The sequence below is a fragment of the Anopheles stephensi genome, chromosome 2, assembly GCF_013141755.1.
Source record: "Anopheles stephensi strain Indian chromosome 2, UCI_ANSTEP_V1.0, whole genome shotgun sequence".
Lineage (NCBI taxonomy): Eukaryota > Metazoa > Arthropoda > Insecta > Diptera > Culicidae > Anopheles > Anopheles stephensi.
This window is the reverse complement of record NC_050202.1, coordinates 73,814,990-73,833,061: the sequence shown is the minus strand read 5'-3', so window position 1 is coordinate 73,833,061 and position 18,072 is coordinate 73,814,990. Positions and strand designations below refer to the sequence as shown.

General features: G+C 43.9%; 1 protein-coding gene across 27 annotated transcripts in view; it reads right to left on the bottom strand.

Annotated features, from left to right (window-relative positions):
* Nucleotides 1-18,072, bottom strand: part of LOC118504275 (complexin) — a 148,677-nt gene that overhangs the window by 8,666 nt on the left and 121,939 nt on the right. For 20 of the 27 annotated variants that reach the window (XM_036038529.1, XM_036038527.1, XM_036038522.1 and 17 more), the window contains 2 exons: nucleotides 4,184-4,316; nucleotides 2,501-2,527 (listed from right to left, as the gene is read on the bottom strand). In XM_036038529.1, the coding sequence (XP_035894422.1) occupies nucleotides 2,501-2,527; nucleotides 4,184-4,316 (160 nt within the window). The remainder of the gene's footprint in view (nucleotides 1-2,500; nucleotides 2,528-4,183; nucleotides 4,317-18,072) is intronic. The other 7 variants (XM_036038533.1, XM_036038531.1, XM_036038534.1 and 4 more) reach the window with 1 other exon arrangement.

The following is an 18,072-nucleotide window of genomic DNA, read 5'->3' as shown; positions in this document are numbered from 1 at the left end:
CATTGCTTGGTGGCCGTTAATTTTGAAATCAAAGTTTGCACAATACGCCTGAAAGTATGCAATCAGCGCTCGCCATTTTAACAAGACGCGTTTTTGTGTAAAACCCATCCATTCCTATCAGTGGCTGGTTCGTGTGTAACAAAGTAGGCCCCGATTTATAGCATGTTCGAGTATTTATTTGACCTACATAAAGTGCACCTGAACCACTGTGTCAGCAACGGTGTGGTGTTAAAGTTGATGTGATGTGACCAACCAGAGCAGTGACCCATTTGTGCTGCTACATTGTCTCGCGGAATGATGTTGAGTGCAGCAAACCATATTTGTCAAACTGATTTGCTGTCTATACCGTGTGTCGTGTGTCAACTTGAACACCACCGTGACGCTACTCGACGGTCTGGTGGCGAATGGTGGACGCACTTAATAGTGACCCCGCGGAACCATTGATGTCATTGATTAGGTAAGTGGTTCATGAAGTAGCAAACAATACTTTTATGGCTGGTGTCGTTCTAGTGTCCGAGTGATTGTATGCTCCCGGTGAAGCAAGCGCGGGTTAGGCTCTGTGGTCATGTGTGAGTGGAGTTTGTGGTGGCTGGGCGATGTGTGCGTGTGTGTATGATGTTTTGGTAGACAGACAGAGAGACAGACAGATAGACAGACAGAGAGAGAGAGAGAGAGAGAAGGCCAGACAGGTTTATGAAAATGTTCCCAATAGAGCCGATGGAAGGATATTGGCATAGAAAGGTAGGTACTGATGCGTGCTATAGAGAGATGGATGATGGAAGGGATGGACTATGAAAGAAGTGATGTACCATTAGTGGTTTGCCAGCTCTTTAGACCAGCTCGTCGGAAGAAAGTAGAAAGATATTGAATAAACAGTTTGCAAAGAAAGTGCTGCCAGGAATGAAAGGTTTTTTTTATTAAAAAATCGGAATTTCACCAGTCAACTCTCTCTTCATCTTTCCCTTTTTTCATGATGCTATTACAATCTGATAGTTTTTTTTTCAAATATCTGGTATAATCTTAAAGTACTGCTCTCTTCCCTACAAAAAAGGCTTATAAATAAATTGAACTACCTGCAAAAAAATGAAATATTTTCTTTGGTGCTATTACCACCATCAAAATCGAAAAGCAAAGAAAAAAAAACAAAACTTGGCTGCACTTTCTTTGTGTAGAAGAAAAAACAAAACATCTTACCGGAAGTGAAGAAGAGTGCTCAGAAAGGAAAACATACAGAGAGTAGGAAAAGAAAAACGAGTTGTAGAACTGTGTAGTAGTGGTGTTGTTTTTAGCACACGACGACCACGTCCATTTTCTTCTCGGAAAAGTGATGTTTGGTTCGGTTTGGGTAGAGTACTGTTACAATTACTGACCCGTTGTGTTCGTTTGTGGAAACGTTAAGTTGGTTGTATTAAGAAGAAAAAAAAAACTTAACTGGTGTTAACAGAAAAGCAAATAGTTAGAGGGAGGGAAAAAGAAGCTAAAAGTAAATAGTTAAAACTATCAAACACGCACACAGAGAGAAAACAGCGTATGGCCGTTAAACAACAGTGGAAGGTTGATGTGTTATCGAATATAAAAAAAGGAACGTTAGCGAATAAATTATCGAAAAAGAACGGAAACAAGCTAGTTAGTGAACTCGGTTAAGAAGATTCTAGAACAAAGGGGGTGAAGAAGAAGACTAAACGTGATAAAGAAGAGAGTAAAAAGAGAGAAATGTTGCTAAGGCAAGAGAACTCGTTTGATAGTTTGATTAAGAGATAGACACAGAAAAAGAGAAAGCAATAATTATAAAAAGAGAGAGAGAGAGGAAAAGTGCGATTAAAAGACGGGAACGGTAAAACGGAAAACGAAACAAAAGTAAGAAACGAAGAGTCGATAATCTGCTTTAGTAAGGAAAGCATAATGCACCAATATCTGCTTCACCGCTAGAGGGCTCACGTTCAGCCATTTTTGAAGGGCTAAAACCGTGAAACAGATTCACTCAGACCACAACAACAAACATGAAAAAGAGAAAGGGAGAGAGAGAGAGAGAGAGAAGCCTATCGCTGTACATTTAGAGAGCGTGGTGCTATTAGTAGACATTGGCTACTTAGACGCTCAAGAGATGGTTACGCTTAGTCAGTGACGCTTTCTTCCAAGGCCTACTGAGTTTGGTTTACGTTTTTAGTTACGTTTAGATTAACATTCAACACTTTAATGTACTATACATACATACATACACACACTGATATTAGTGAGTACGAAAACGTTTAAAACATTGGGCCACACGATGATTTTAACCCATCGTGTATCGTTTAACAGGAGTTAGAGTACGAGAAAGGAAAGAAAACATATAAGGTAGTTTTAACATAGGAAAAAGGCAAGTACAAGAGAGAGAGACAGAGAGAGAGAGAATGAAAAAAGAGGGAACAACATCTGTTTGAGTGGTTTTCTTTTTCGTTTGTTTGTTTGGTTGGTTAGCACAGAAAGTTGTTACACTACACAATATCTTACTACTTACTTCGATTACCGGTTGATGGTTCGCCATCTACAAGAAACGGGATCAAAATGGTTTTCTTTGGTGGGTAGTTCATTCGATGAGCGTTTTGTGACGAGGTGAGGTTTTGTTTTGGTTTTCAGAGTGACTTGCTAGGGTTTTGGGGTATGATCGTTCGTTTCTTGATGGATCAGTATGATGCAAAAGGCGTGTGCACTTTGGTGGAACGTTGGGTAGGAAAAGGCTACAGAGAGCTCTCCCGCCCGGTGCAGATGGAAAGGATCGCGTTGGCTACGGTTTTTGTGAGTGAGCGATTGAGTGAGTGAGTGAGAAGCCTTGGATAGACGCGAGAAAGATGCCCGCTAAGCCTGAGGGCTTCCGTTCTACAGATTCCGCCCCATCCACATGTCTTTGCCGTGTAAATATATTTCCTGGAAACCTTAACCGTGATAGGTCCACAGTACGGGGGACACATTTCGTTTCTTTTATCATAAGAAAGCTCCTGGTTGCTCTTAGTGTTTGGATTGGAAGTTTGGCTTGCATATTGTCAGTAGGTCAGTGATTGTAGGCTTGTTTGACGCATCGTTTGTTTGACGCAGTGTTGGTGATCTTGTGTTGAAGGAAAACTTTAACCAAATATAATATAAAATCAAATTAACAAAAAGTACAACTAAGAGAAACCAAAAACAAAACGTAAAGCCAACAAAAAGTAATATAAAAAACCCAATAATAAATATTTTAAAGTACATGTAGTATGGATTAATTTAGGAGCCACTCGTACGAGCAAACCCCTCGCTATTTTAGACATTTAGAAATTTTGCGCTAATCTACTGCAATCGTAATAAAATGTGTAGTACAAGCGTACGGCAATATTTAACTTTAAACACCAATTAATGCATCATAACAACATTCAGGTGGTGCTCAACATCAATATTTCTTAGACTAATGCCATATCCTGAAAAACCCCGGGCGGGTAACCGGAGCCATAAAAACTACATCCTACAAATATCAATCGAATTTTAGGGCGATCGGTAAAACGATATTTGCACTGTTCCGTGTGTAATGATGTGTGGGAGTGTGTGTGAACTTGAAAATGAATATAACAAATAAGTAACTAAAGAATATAAATGAAAGGAAGCAAAAAAAAAAGAACGTACAAAAAGAAGGAAAGAACACAACTTTATTACAAAGAAAAAAAGAAACACAACAATTATACATAATAATGCAAAACTGATCACCTTAAATAATATTCGATTACAATGAAAAAGGGGAAAATAGAAGTAGAAGGCGTATCGTACTATTGTCATTCATTATCTGTTTCGAGGTAAATCATTTCTGCTTCATTGCCGCGCGCACCCCAAGCAACAACGAACTGCAGCAACGGGCATTCATTGTTCATTGTTTGTGCGTTCAATTGTGTGTGTGTGTGAGATAGAAAAAAGGTTGTGTTGTTGCGTTGTTGTTGTGGGATACCGAGGGAAACACACGTTCCGCGATCAACTTTGATCGATTAAATGCATTGCGAAAGTTGTGCCGATATTTCGACCGGGGAGTTTTGGGGGAGTAACAGTGTTTCTAGTGTTTTCTTTCCCTCCCTCCCACTCCCCCCCCCCGCTTCTCCCTGCTCCCACCTTCCGTTACGGTCCACACTCTACTTCCAGCAGGCAAAGCGCCCGAACAGGGTACGCGCACGCCCACAATACTTACTCGTGAAGTCGTCTAGATCCTCCTGTTCCGCCTCAGCCGCAAGCTCTTCGGGCGTTTTCTTCTTCCGCATCAGTGGATTCGGTTCCTCCTGAGGTGCCTGTTCAACGATTTCCTCCTTTTTCTTTATGTTATACTGCAACGAGAGTGGGCAAGGGAGGTAACGGTTAGAAAAAAAAGCCGGGATTTGGGTTGAGCAATTCGGATGATGGCTGTAAATCATTGGGCTTGGCGCGGTTATAAAAGATAGAATGCTAATCGTCAGGACTGTCTATAGTGGCAAGGCGGCAAACATTTTCTATGCCCACTTGATAGAGAGAGAGAGAGTGAGTGACAGTGCTTGGCGTAAATAGATTTCTGCTTTGACTGCAAACGGTTCGACGAGTACTGCCATCATCATCATCATCATCATCATTACTGGGAGTGTTGGCCCACGCATTGCTCAAATGTCGCCTGCAATCACCATTAGCTTCACCGTTCACCGAAAAATGAGCCAATATCATCGTTATCGTAAATTCTCTCATTCGCTGCGGTCGAGATTCGGCGCAGATTTTTGTGTCGAACCAAACACCGATCGTGTTTCGCTGCTGTCTTCCCGGCAGCCTTCTCTGCTACGGTTGACTGATTTTCCGTAGGCCGCCCCCGTTTTCTCCACTCCGGCTGACCACAGAAGTCACCACAGGCATTCGGCCAGGTGGAACAACGGCTGCTCAACGAACCGGCAATGATGTTGATTGGGAGACAAAATTGCACCATTTACCCGTCGAGAGGTGTCGCGAAAAGCGATTAGTCGGAGGAGGCGCAAGAAGTAACGCAATCACGTGCCAAAAGCACTTTGTCCCGGCAACATTAGCGACATCGCTCGCCTGTGTTGGGTCGGAACACTGTTTGACACCATTTAACGATTGCGAAAAGAATAGACACGGCGAGGCACGATCAGTGAAGGGATTTGAACGATCGCTTTCGCCCATAAATCGTCCATCTAATTGTGCGCCATTTTTGGGGAAAAAGTTTTTACCTCCCACCATGAGTGTTATCCGGTTTCATGAGGGTTAATCGGAAAAGTTCACCCGACCGATTACAATATTGGATCCACGCGTGACTCTTTGACATGGGGAGGCGTGAGAAGTGAGTCTAAAAAAAAACCTTCAATTTATTTGCTTTGATTCCAGCTTCTCACGTTCCGTTTAACCTCGTGGTTTTTCAGTGCTGGGGGAAAAATCAATCAACTTCATCTTTCTGGTGCGCCCGGGTGCATTGCGAAAAGCGCAATCCAGTTTCAGTTTTAATTAAAATTTAGTGCGATTCACTTCACCAAAATGCACCACCGGGAGCGGGAAACGGCACTCAAATATGCTGTAATTGACTGGCTGAAGCATGCTTTCGGGTTGCGTATTATCGTTTGAGCTTGGGGAAAAAATCCCGAAATCGTTACTCGTGCGAATGGATTAATCTGAAGCGAATGCGCCCGGGTTGCGTTGGCTCAATTGATATTTATATCCAAGAGTTTTTTTGCCTCCGTTTTCGCGTTATTTACACGCTTTTCATTTACCACCCGGGCAAACAAACGAATGAAACCAATACGCCACACACTCAAACGCAACAGTCCGGAAGTGAACGAAAAGGAAAAGGAAGACAAAATGGCAATGATTAATTTTACCACCGCCGGTTTTGCGACTGGAAAATGGAACCGGGCAGGTATATTAATTGCCCTACATACAGCGATCCACTCGGTTGGTTGCTGCTTCTTTCGTGTTCCATCAGGGTTCGTGCTTGACGCACATAATCAACAGTTTTCATTAAATGATTTTGCGCCTTCATTACGATATTTGCTGCATCGGTGCATCAGCGCGAGTGCAGTGCTAAAACAAACCCCCGGCTTGCATACACCCGTCCCGATCCGATTAGAGACACACGGCCAAATCCATCTTGCTGTCGGTGCCTCCCAACGAACAACATCGCTTTCCGGCCAGTGTTGACGGGCAGCTGGGCGATAAGCATGTGCTGTGACAAAATTGTTTCCTTTGTGTTGTGTGGCGCTGGCTCGGTTCGGCTGCCAAGCTCAAGGCGAATGGCAGGATGGTTTTAATTACACATCCTTCATAATTAAATTAGACTCACGCGAGTGCTTGACATTGTCACGTACGGGGAAACACGCTCGGTGTGCGCCACGTTAGATAAGAGCAGCCGACCGGGCGACATGCTATAGCTTCACGTGGCGCTTGGGCAACTGAGCATCGACCGGGTTTCGATGTTGTTCTTGATTGTATCGGACAGCGTTAAGACAAACATTCGGTGGGGATTCGGCGCATGGAAGCCCAAAAACCGCCCTGCAGAAGTGTTGGCCCTGTCGGATGGCATCGCATCGCTGGTGCTGGTTGTAATTTGTAGCCAGCGAAACGATGCGATTGTGTGCAGCGAGGCTAATGAACATGTTTGCATCGTTGCAGAGATGCATTAGATTGATTATGTAGCGTTCGCCATTTGTCTGGCGACGCAAAGGAGGCGCGAGAACTCGAGCTCTTTAACGCTTTTAATGGCACATTTTGAAGGTTCATTGTCGCAAAGCTGTTGATAGATTTCTGCACACACTTTTAAAGCAACATCGAATTAGAATTGGACATTCACGATAAAGTACACTGTCTATTTTGGTGCGAATTAATGTGGCAATGGCAGATTGCAGCAACTGAATGTACTGCTCATCAAACACTGGTGAAGAGCGCCTTCGCGTCAGTTCCGAGATTGTAAAGCAGAAATCCTTCAAGGTTGAGAGCGTTCGCTGAATGGCCAAACGGACAATGATGGTAGAGTGGTTTGATTGCAGAAATCATTAGCGAACAGACGTCCTGTCTGCATACGCGTCTCCGGAGCGGTCCTTTTAAGGAAGCCACTCGACTGAAGAGCAGCAGCAGATGTAAATACACTCGTCCAAACCCACTCGAGAGCGAGCTAGTCTAGGGTTTCCTGGTTCCGAATCCTGGCTCCCGGTTGATACATTATTCATCGCACCGAGACGAGACGACCGGGATTGCTCATGCAAATCCGAGTGAAGGGAACTATTCGTGAAGCCAGTTAACCACACGTGACGGATAGTTGCAATGGCGGACCATGGATGCCATGATTTCCTTCCATTTATTCCGCCTTACTGGCTCAATTACACTCGCCTCATCGGATCGATGTGTTGGAGCGTTTTATTTTTTTAATGCTGTCGCCGGTAATCATGGACACAGGACGTTGCAAATGGCAAGCTTTCGATTGTAATCGTGTTGAAGAATCGATAGTTTAGCGCGTTTTGTCACACGCTTTTACACTAATCAAGCTGCTCGGTAGGTAATTGATTTGCAGCCGTGCAGAAATCACACCGAAGGTGACAGGATGCTTATCATGTAGTGTAGCCATTCATTAACACTAATGAATTGCTGGCATGCTATTGATTGATAGTGCTATTTGAAAGCGCGTCGTTAAAACTAATGAGATGCTGAGTGCGGTTCGCAATAATTTGTGTGATACAAATTTTTAAAGTTTTAAGTCTATTATGAGCTTTTCATATACATATTCAGCCTAAAAAGGAACAGCCGGCAAATTGAAATACGAAAGCTTTAAAACCTTGTGGAAAAAAAGCAACAAAAAAAGGAAACACAAAATTGCTCTTGCTGCCACTCTAATCCGTTTCGGTTTAGCTGCAACGATAATCCGGATCGGGCTGGTATTTTCCCATTTGTGTGCTCCATTGCAAGCCGACCGACCGGCGTAACTGTTTGCCTAGTTGGGAACGAGCGCAAATGCATGGTAGAAGTTTCGGCTGCACATTTCCATTGCCAGCACTTGGAAAATTAGATAAATCAATAAGAGCGATTCAGTGTAATCTTACTCCCCCCCAAAAAAAAAAGGGGAAGTGCTGAAATGGATTCTGTGAGCACCGTAAAACCATCCGAAGTTGCAATGGAAAGTTGTGTTCAGGAAGGTAGATCGTTTGATGGTTTTGTATGGATGAAAGAAGGTTTAGTTTAATTTAATGATTCGAATTACGTGGTTAAAGAATCCGTTCAGCGTTAAAGGAATTGATAAATAAGATAATAATGCTAATTGATCATGTTATCAACACGGTCTTTTATACAACACTTAATATGGACACATAGACTCTACTGTATAGAAAATAATATTTTAAGTAGTTTTGTGACTTGTGTTCTACTATCTACTAACTTTTATCCCTCGTCTTTATGTGGAATTCTTAACCTCTCACCTGATCACAATCACAAACCAGCATCAACATGAACCCCATTAATCAAGATCTCTTTCCGGCTTAAACCTACGCTCGCTCTGTACATTTTACGACAGGAAGTGCCGTCTCACAACCGTACCATCATTTACTGTTTGCTTAACCTTTGAACGCACACATGCCAGCACAAAGTTGCGGCAAGTAATGTAATGAATAATGCCGCATAATAAGATTGTCCGAAGCGTACGGGCAAAAAGTTTGGTTGGTAGATTACCGTGATGTGTTGTTTTACGCCGCCGATAAAACTCACGGGTAATTGAGCTTTTAGAGGTCGCAGTAAGATAGCAATGGAGGGGAAGCGAGTGACACGCACGGGAAAGGTGGATGGAATTAGGCCTATTATATCTTCCGGAAAACCCATCAATATAGCTCATCATCATAAAATTTATCTCCTGTTGAGATGCGAAGCGTATGCGGATGCGTTATGCTTTCTTGCCTTAAGAAACACCAGGCGTCTCCATCGGTAGAGCGTATCGATGTGTGAACCACCAGGCGTCTCCATTATGTGAGGAGTAAAAGACCGGGCGTCTCCATCAGAGTGGGTTCGATGGAGAATGATTAGTAAATTATTATTTTCGAAAAACAAGCACATTATTATTTATGATTGCCGTTCCTTTTGAGAAGAAATGTGGAGTTTTAAATAATATTTGTGTTAAAAAACAAAAGTACAAACAAGCGGTAAAACCAAAACACACCGAAATCATGTACACAGATTCACGCAGCTTGCTGTTGACGAGGCACTACCGGAATCAATCTGACTCCGTTAGGGAGTCTCTCATATGAAAGGACTCCCTACTAGAGTCAATTTAATCCCACGCGTAGGCATATACACACACAACCGCACACAAACCCTCTATCGATCGACCACAGAGCCTTGGCCGGGGGCCGCTCTGGTGAGAACGTTTTCTCTTTTCTCACTGGTTACACTGTTACGCACCGACCGGGCCGGTTTTCGAGTGGGCCGGTTGCATTGCATTAACTTTCACTTCAAACTTTCACTTTTTGTTATGTTCACTGAAGGGAACAGAAGAAAAAATTAAAGCTAAACGAAAGCCACAAAAAAAAGGTTTTTAAGGGAATCCAAACAATCACACCAGGTACGGTGGTGGGATCGTGTGGAAAGCCGTTTCTCTGTTTTCGTCAAACAAAAGTGAACGAACCAAAGCAAAATGTGTAACAAAAAAAAAAAAAACAAACTTGGTTCCACAAACAACACATAACAAAAAATGGAAATGAAGAAAGCGTACACATTTTTTGTTCCCGTGTAACAACACGCGGATAGGAAGGAAAGGCAAGAAAAAGAATCAAACCACTTTAATACGGTGGATGTGGCAGCGTTGAACGTTGATGAAAATAGACAGCGTGAAACAGGGGCTATCCTTTATGACTTGGCTTTCGCTGTGTGTGAGTGTGTGTGTGTGTGTGTCGGTGCACAGCTGCAACCCCGGGGTGAACCCGTGGTGCGCCAACACACCGACCAGGGAAGAAATGGGTATTGCAGAGCAGGTAAGTAAAATTAATGTACATCGACATGCGAATGACCTGTGGGAGCGTGGTAAAATATTGCAAAGTTAACCTTAAACGATCCCGATGGGATGTGTTGTTGGCCGGTGGTGTGAACGAACCACGGTTTTCCACACTTTTTTTTACTAGCGATGCAGCTCGTTAAAGGAACTTTAAACCAAAAACCCCTTTTCGTACCCTACTTGAGAGGGTTGAAAGGAAAGCCGAAGATTCGCACCGTTGTTCCGCTTTGCGGTTAGAAACTTTAATGAGCAGAGAAATAATTGCTACGATAATATAAAATATTGTTAAAAAGGAGCAAAACCCGTTAATAAAATTGTCTTATTATCAACCAAATCAGCACCAGGAGACACGAAAAATCTTTCCTCGCTTTTGAAAAGCGTACAATGCAAAAACCATGTTCAACGTGGAGGGGCATTGCTAGCGCACACCGAAACGGGGTAAAAGTTTTATAATTTACATTGCTTTATGGGGTTTTCCCTCCGCTTTTTTACGGTTATGGCTGCGTTATTATCACAACATAAAAGATTCGCTGCAGCACCGAATCCGAGCTCCACCAGAAAGAGGTAGATATTTTTATAAAATTTCGTTGCTCATAAAACCGTTGGCTCGAAACGCGGAATGGTTTGGTGGCCTTTTTTTCTTGTTGTTGTTGTGTCTGGGACAGAACTACATATTTAAACCCACCGAGGCGTCCAATAATTCTGCCAAAGTGTGGGAAAGGTGTAATGCTGTAGAATAATTTATCGCCACGTCTTTCGCTCCCAACCCAACGCAACCGCTTCGGTCTATGAAGACTTTACTGGATCGATTCCTTTACTGGTACGATACAGACACACAGCATAGCTCCGGAAAAAGCTAGGAACTGATTTTCCCTGTCGGTGAGACAAATGGCATTGGGGCCCGGTGCGGCTACGAAAATGATAAGGCAAAAGGCTCACGCCGATACCGAACTGCGCGCTTGATTGCGATAAATTATTCAACGATCCGTGGCGATTTTCGGTGGCCGTCCGGAAGGTTTGCCGAGGCGCGAGATTGTAAATAACGAATCGAACGTGAAGCGCTCTCCGCGCCGGTGGGGATGGTGCAAAAATTTGGGTTCGGCGAATCGTTGGGCCCAGAATGTGAAATAAGGTTTATTTTTGGTGGTGGTGTACAGTTTTTGTTGTGGCGCTTGTGCAGACAAAATGGAAGCGATACCGGGGTGCGCTTGGCTGTCGGCTGGATGATCGTTGTGTGTCGTGGTGTACACCTCTATCAATCATGGACATGGACCACGTTCCCAACCATGTGGCTGGCGCAATTTTCATTCGCTCTGTTTAGCCCTCATTTTGTGCTATACTGTCTCTGGGCCATGGTTTACAAAATGGAAAAATTGATTTCTTTGATTAAACTTGTCCCACGGCCCCGTATTTGAGCCCCGCGCACAGGGACTTTCCCGGGCACGGCACCAGCGTTGGCAAACCATTAATTCTAATTTTGCATACAAAACCTTGTACAACAAAACCACCGCTCTAAACGTTGAGCGACGAGGAAAACTTTCCCTCTGCTGGGGGGTTTTTTCTCTTATTTATTGGCCTCCTGCATCCTCCTGCTCACCGCGAGTTTGGTCATTAATCACAACGACGTTGTCTTGACCGGTCGTGGAACAAATGGGCTGCGAGTGAGAGAAAAAAAAACCCCGACAAATAGCACAACAGGAACAATCACAACCAACATAAAGCAAACGACACGACCAATAGGAAGTGGCTTCTTCGTTTTTTTTTGCTTCTTTCCTTTCACTAAATGCTGGAAATACGCAGTAGCAGCAGTAGAACAGGACAGTTGGGCATTATTAGCGTCTGCAGGAAATACACTTCTTCCGTACCGAAAGCGAAATGATGAACAGCGACGTAAACTTTCAATTGAGCTATCAAAACCATTTATCTAACCTTCATTTTCTGTGCTGCGTAAGTGTTTGTTTGGGGTCGAACGGAGAGTTCCAGTAAGCAGAACTCGACCAAAACTTTTGACAAAAGTTTGATAAACTCACCGACGCCGCGTCTGATTAGATCCGGAAGGAAAGTTTATCATTTGGAAAGTGTGTTGATAGTTGTTTGTGATTTGCTTTTTTGCTGAAAGCTTTTATGTATCGTTGGAGCCTTGTTATCTCGTTGCTTTTAAGGGATAAAATTATTTAAAAAAAACAGCAGCTTAATATTTGTATGGCTCAATATATTAAAGTGATTGAACGCTTTTTTAAATCAAATTTAATAAGACCATGAGAGTAGCATCAACCACACTTGACCAACAAAAACAGAAAAAAGAGCCACTAGCTGTCCTAGATAATTTTTACGCTCGATTGGCAATAAAATTCCAACCGATCTTGTTCGGAAGGAAGCGACCGTGTGTCCTATCCACGGAGCTTTCCAAAAGGAAGGAACAAAACTCTGCCACAGCTTCGGTGCGCTTTCCATTTGCTCTTGCGCGGCACCCTCGTTCGCACCCGATGGAAGCTAAATTATTCTCCATTTTAACGCCATCGTCAAAATGCCGGCGTCATGTTCGATTACATCTGATTATTCGCTTCAATTTGCACTTTCATCTGCAGCAGACATTTTGTTCGTTTTTGTTTGGCACAATGTTGACTTTAAAGGAAAAGTTCTTCCTTTAAGAGTTTTTGGTTGGGGAAGTTGAGTTAAAAAATTGCATTATTTCGCTTACGCAAGCTATTTGAATACAAATTCAGGAATTATGGTATCTAATAACTACTAAATATAACAAGAAAACTGTGAATCCCACACAACATTTCTGTACACTTTCACCTTTCAAATCAAGACCCGTCAACCGCGTCAGGGCGGTATTTGAGTTTGCTCAACTATCCCAGGTGGAGTTGCGAATACACAAAGCACCTAACAAGCTGCGAAACCTTCTCTCTGTGTGTGGGCGTTTTGGGACAGGTTAACGAAAAACGGAAACGGATTTTGCCCCCCCCCCCCCCCACACTGCCCGCGACTGACGCGTGCTGTAGGAGCTCGAAAAGCTCAAGCAAACTCACCATTGTGATGGTGTTATGGTGCGGTAGACGTTTTTTTATTCTTCTTGTTTGTAGGTATTTGTGTGAGTTAGGGTGGAAAGAAGGGTGAGAAAATTTAATTTACGTACGCAGGGTTTATTTTATTTTATTCATACGTTCCTATAAAAGGTTCCTCACTTTTCTTCCGTTACATTGGATGATTCTTTTTTTTCGGAAAAAAACCTCAAAAAAATTGTTCAGACCAGGTGAAGAGTCTTTGTTCTTTAGATTCGCGCTGAACCGTCCTTGCGAACTGCTTAAAATAGGTAACAAACTCGCTGATTTGACAGCGTTCTGTACGATCGAATTAAGTTGATTCACGATGACGAGCGACGAGCGAACCAAACCGGTAAGCAAGGAACTCATATTCTGTGTACCTTAAAAGTGACTACAATATTCAGTGTATGGACAACCGTCGTTCAAAATAAATGCTTATCAACCTGTTTTTGTTCTGCCGTAGGACCATCCCCCCCAAACAAAAAATATCAAGCCAATTTTCTTTTGAACAATCAATTTCACTAAACGAAACAAGAAAAGAGGCAGAAAATAGGAGCCAGTTATTAACCCGCTTTTCATATGCCTTTACAACAAAAGAGTTTGATGAACTGATGAACCTCAGTAGGCCGTGCGTCTAAAATATTTCAATTGCCCCGGGCAACGACACCGCAGTGATTCGATGCAATTACGAACCCTCAACGGTCCAACGGGGAGGCCTTCAAATTTTCCAACCTGCCGTTGCTGCCTACTAGATACGATCGTTCGCCACATCCACTTTACCGCGTTCTATCGCGCTAACGATACGCGTGAAGCGCGCGTAAATTGTATTTTCATACACCGTATTGGTACGGTTCGGTTCGGACCGGATGCACTTTCCTTCGGCTACAGCTACACCAATTTAGGATAAAATGTGCTGGCACGCTGCGTTTGACAGCCATCCGCGCCAGTGTAGTGCTGGCAGCGCTAGATAGGGGCTCTATTGATTTAATTTAGCGTACGGCGGTTTTGTGCATGAGCTCGCGAAAGGGTCTGAATATCGAGATTTACATGATAGAACCAGACTCGGAGGTTGTTTTTTGAGTCTACTATCGAGCGACGAGGCGATAGTGTTTTGGATAGGTTTACAAATTGGGATGCTTGTTGGTGTTGTGTTGCTACCGAACATGAGTCGGCAGCCATTACCATTAGCAGTGAGTGTTTCACAGCTCTTGTAAAACTAATATTTAACAAAACAAGAACAGTACATTTTATTGAAATTAATCTACTATTTGATCTCGTAAATGCAGTGAATGAAATGCTTTCCATGGTCCAAGTTTTCCTCACAATAATGCTGTCGAATGTAACATCCGATTGGTGAATTTAATTTTTTTTTTAATTTTATGGCTACACAAACCACTGCAGTACGCGGAAGCAAAGAGAATGTTGCAAGCTGAAAAGCTTGCCGACCATTAAAACATTCGTAATCCCCAATAACAGCTGCAACCAGGGACCGACCGGAGTGCGTAATGCTCGTTAATGCTTGTTATTGATGATTGACACGACTCTTTTACGGCTTTTGAATTGTGCCAACCGAACCCGTTACGAACGATTTTGCGTCCATCGAAGGTATTACAAGTAGTGTAAAAAATGTTAAAATATTTCAAAAATACTGTTTAAATACCACAGTACAAAAAATGCCCTCTTGAGTTAAGAAATCTCTCGACTGGAGAACGCATAATGCGACCACCATTTTGTGGATTTATTATAATATAATCTGTAAGCTTTAAAATTTGTCGGGTTGTTTTGATGGGCAGCGGATTACATAAAATTTAGTACGAAGTCCGTACCCCGTCCCAATTCTTGCCCGGTTGAGACAACCAATTTGAGAAAATCCCTCGCAAAACCTTCGTAAGTAATCGGGTTCCAACAATTATAGCAACCTTATAAGGGTTTCCGCGAAACCCAAACCATCGTTTTTCCCAGTCAGTCATGTCAAACATGCCGAACGAGAATGTGCCTTCTAGCCATTGCTGGCAACGCTTAGCTCGGCTGTTCCCGCGTCCCGGATCGGGGGTTCACAAATATTTTCCCAAATAATCTGCACCTTTTCCCTCGCCCAACCAAACATAGCCATACCCGTGAGAAAGCTTCAATCCGCTTTCCCGAAATGGTAGAGAGAGAGAGAGAGAAAAAAAAGGCCGTAGAAACAATTCCGCCACAAGGGACTCATTTGCACACACTTGCTTCTTTGTTCTCGCCAATCGCGGATTGTGCACCGTGTTTCCTGTTCCCGACACCCCCGACAGCAGAGTACCACTTCATCTGACTTCTCAAGTGAGTGATAAAACCTTTTCTAATTTAATTTCAAACTCATCTCCCCCGACGGCCCGAACGGGTACGAAGGGTTGTCGTAAGTCGTGGAAATCCTTCACAATCATTATCATCATCTAGGACCGCCGAAAAATCGAGGTTTTGCTGCGGAGGGTTATTTTGTGGTCGGAAAGGACCACGTCGAAAAGATTGTTACCCCCTGGAAAAAGTTAGGGCCGTACAAAGACGATCGGGGTCGAGTTTTGCGATGAAAATCGCGGTTCTATCGGCAAAATGAGGGGAGCGCTTTGCATACGGAGCAAGATTGTTTCTCTATCGATTCCATCGAACCGGAAACGGAAATTGTCAATCTTTAATCGATAAACTTGTTCCCTTGTGCTTTTCCCGCACATCGAGATAGTGAAAACAACACGGTACAGTATTACGGACAACAAGTCGCACGAGAAGCGACACCGTATGGCCTCTCTCAAACACGAGCACGAGGCTGTGCTGTGCTGTTTGCATAGTTTCAGGCGGAAATCTATAAAGTGCATACGATTTTGAAAAGTAAATATTTGCTGGCTGTATAAATGCTTCCCTTCAGCACCGGAGCACTGGCGGTTGGGAAAATTCTTTCTGATCGGATTAAAGTGCTCCCTTTTCCCAGCGGTAGGATCGATCGTTTGATGTGGCTTCAGGGTTTATGATCGAATATTTCGATTAGTTTGTTTGCAATGATGGCCCGTCCCGAGACCGGCGAAAGGCTGCACTACTGCGCCCACGGGGATTGTAAATTTAATTCCATTTGCATACCCATGCTACGCATCGATGAGTTGGTGCCGATCGGTTGTGCATGTTCACACATACAAACGCGCTCACTTCTACGACCTCCTTCCGGGAAATTCGCTCCGAAGGTCATGTAGCCCTACGCTAAGTGAGAAGGTTCGCCGGTGGTTGATACGTTCTCACACCGATTGAACCCTGTCCATCCTCGGACTGAGACTCGGTGGTGAACCTTTTGTGGTCCTCCAGACTTACTGGAGCTTAGTTCTTTTGGTACAATCACCTCGGGCATCGCCAAACAAATTCATCTGCCGGCGGAGGGTTACCAATAGCGATCGATCATTTCTTTTGATGTTTGGCTTAGAACAACTTGCCACACGGGGGTGGGGTTCAATTTATAGATCCCTATTTTCTGCTAACTTTTCCCATGATAACAGTTTAGGGTGCTTCGGCTGAAAGAAAGCGAGGAGAGAAACGCAACCTTCAAAAAGTAAACATAAACAATGTAGAATTTTGAACGAGCTTGGCTCAACGAGTGTGGTGGTTTCAGTGAAGGGATGAGTGGAACGTCCGCCCTCCAACTGACCTTTTTACGAGCGAGAAGATTATTGAGTGTGTAAGTAAAACATAAGGACTTCTTGCGAAACAAAAGTCTAGAAGTACACTTGAGATACCGAAAAACCTTCCTTATTCTCCACCGCCACAGCAAACGAAACGATAATCATCGATCGATCGTACACGGGCAGGTGCGTAACGCTGGTTGTGGTTTCGTTGGAGGGGGACAGCAACAAAGCACAAAACGAAAAATAATAAGCTTGGTGACCTGCCTGGGGCTTTATCCTACGGGCGTAGAGTAGCAAGTAAGAGGGAAAACCAACGGGGGAGCCGTTATTTGAGCATTTGTTACGAAACGATAGCAAATCTACGATTATTTTCGTTACGTGATTTGATTAGGAACTTTGCCGCTCTGGAGAAAAGCGGCCGAGAATGTATGCGAGCGGTTTGGTGCCCATCACGTCAGCACGCAAACCGTACCGGCCAGCCATATGGTGCGAGGGAACGTCCGGCGGCAGCAACCATACTGTCGCCATACTGTGCTGTTGTGTGTGTGCCGGTGCTGAAGCAGGATAATGTTTTGTCATTAATTTTTACAACCATAGCGTAAGAAGGCAAAATGTGCGTGTGACCGAGCAGAGGTCACAGGAAAACGGAATCGAATAGCAGTGAATAGTAGAAGTGGGATGAACACTCAAGGTTGCGTAGTGGACGTGGATTCGGAAGACACAGGAACGCTCCCAGGCACTGAGGATATCATTGAACGCAGATCACCGAAAGCCCTTGAGCCATAAATAAGTGTCTACTTGGGTGGAGTCTACACCTGGGACCAAGGGATGGCGAGTGCCGGGATAAGATTTTATTAAATGCTTCATGAGAGTCCGAGAGTTACCGAATCGGTGAACTGGAAAATGGAACGAAAGTTGTTCACAACTCGCACAGAGAGAAAGAGAGAGAGAGAGGGAGGGAGATTATGGTACCATACTTATCGATAGCAGGATGACCATAGTCCCCCACCCCTAGAGGCAATATCTTACCATCATCCAAATGGTCTGCACCACTCGCTTTGGTAACGCAATGGAGCGTTAAGCAAAATAGCAGTTTCCGGCAGATAAACTTTTGTCCGCCTTTTCTCCGGGACCGAGGGGTTTTAGGCGAGATGGTTCGAGGCGGGACAGCTAAAGCGGTAAGTAGGTGTAAAATTTTACAGTACATCACCCTCATCAGCACAATCAGCACCGCAGTCGACGGGCGGATGCATACGGGTCCAGTCCACGTTGCACCGCAAGTGAGTGGCGCTCTAATCTTTTCCAGTCCCTGCTCGATTCGACTTCGGTTCGGTTGGCAGAGCGTTCGGTGGTCCTGCACGTACCATGAGCGATGGTCAGTTGCTAGCTTAGGGGTGCTTTG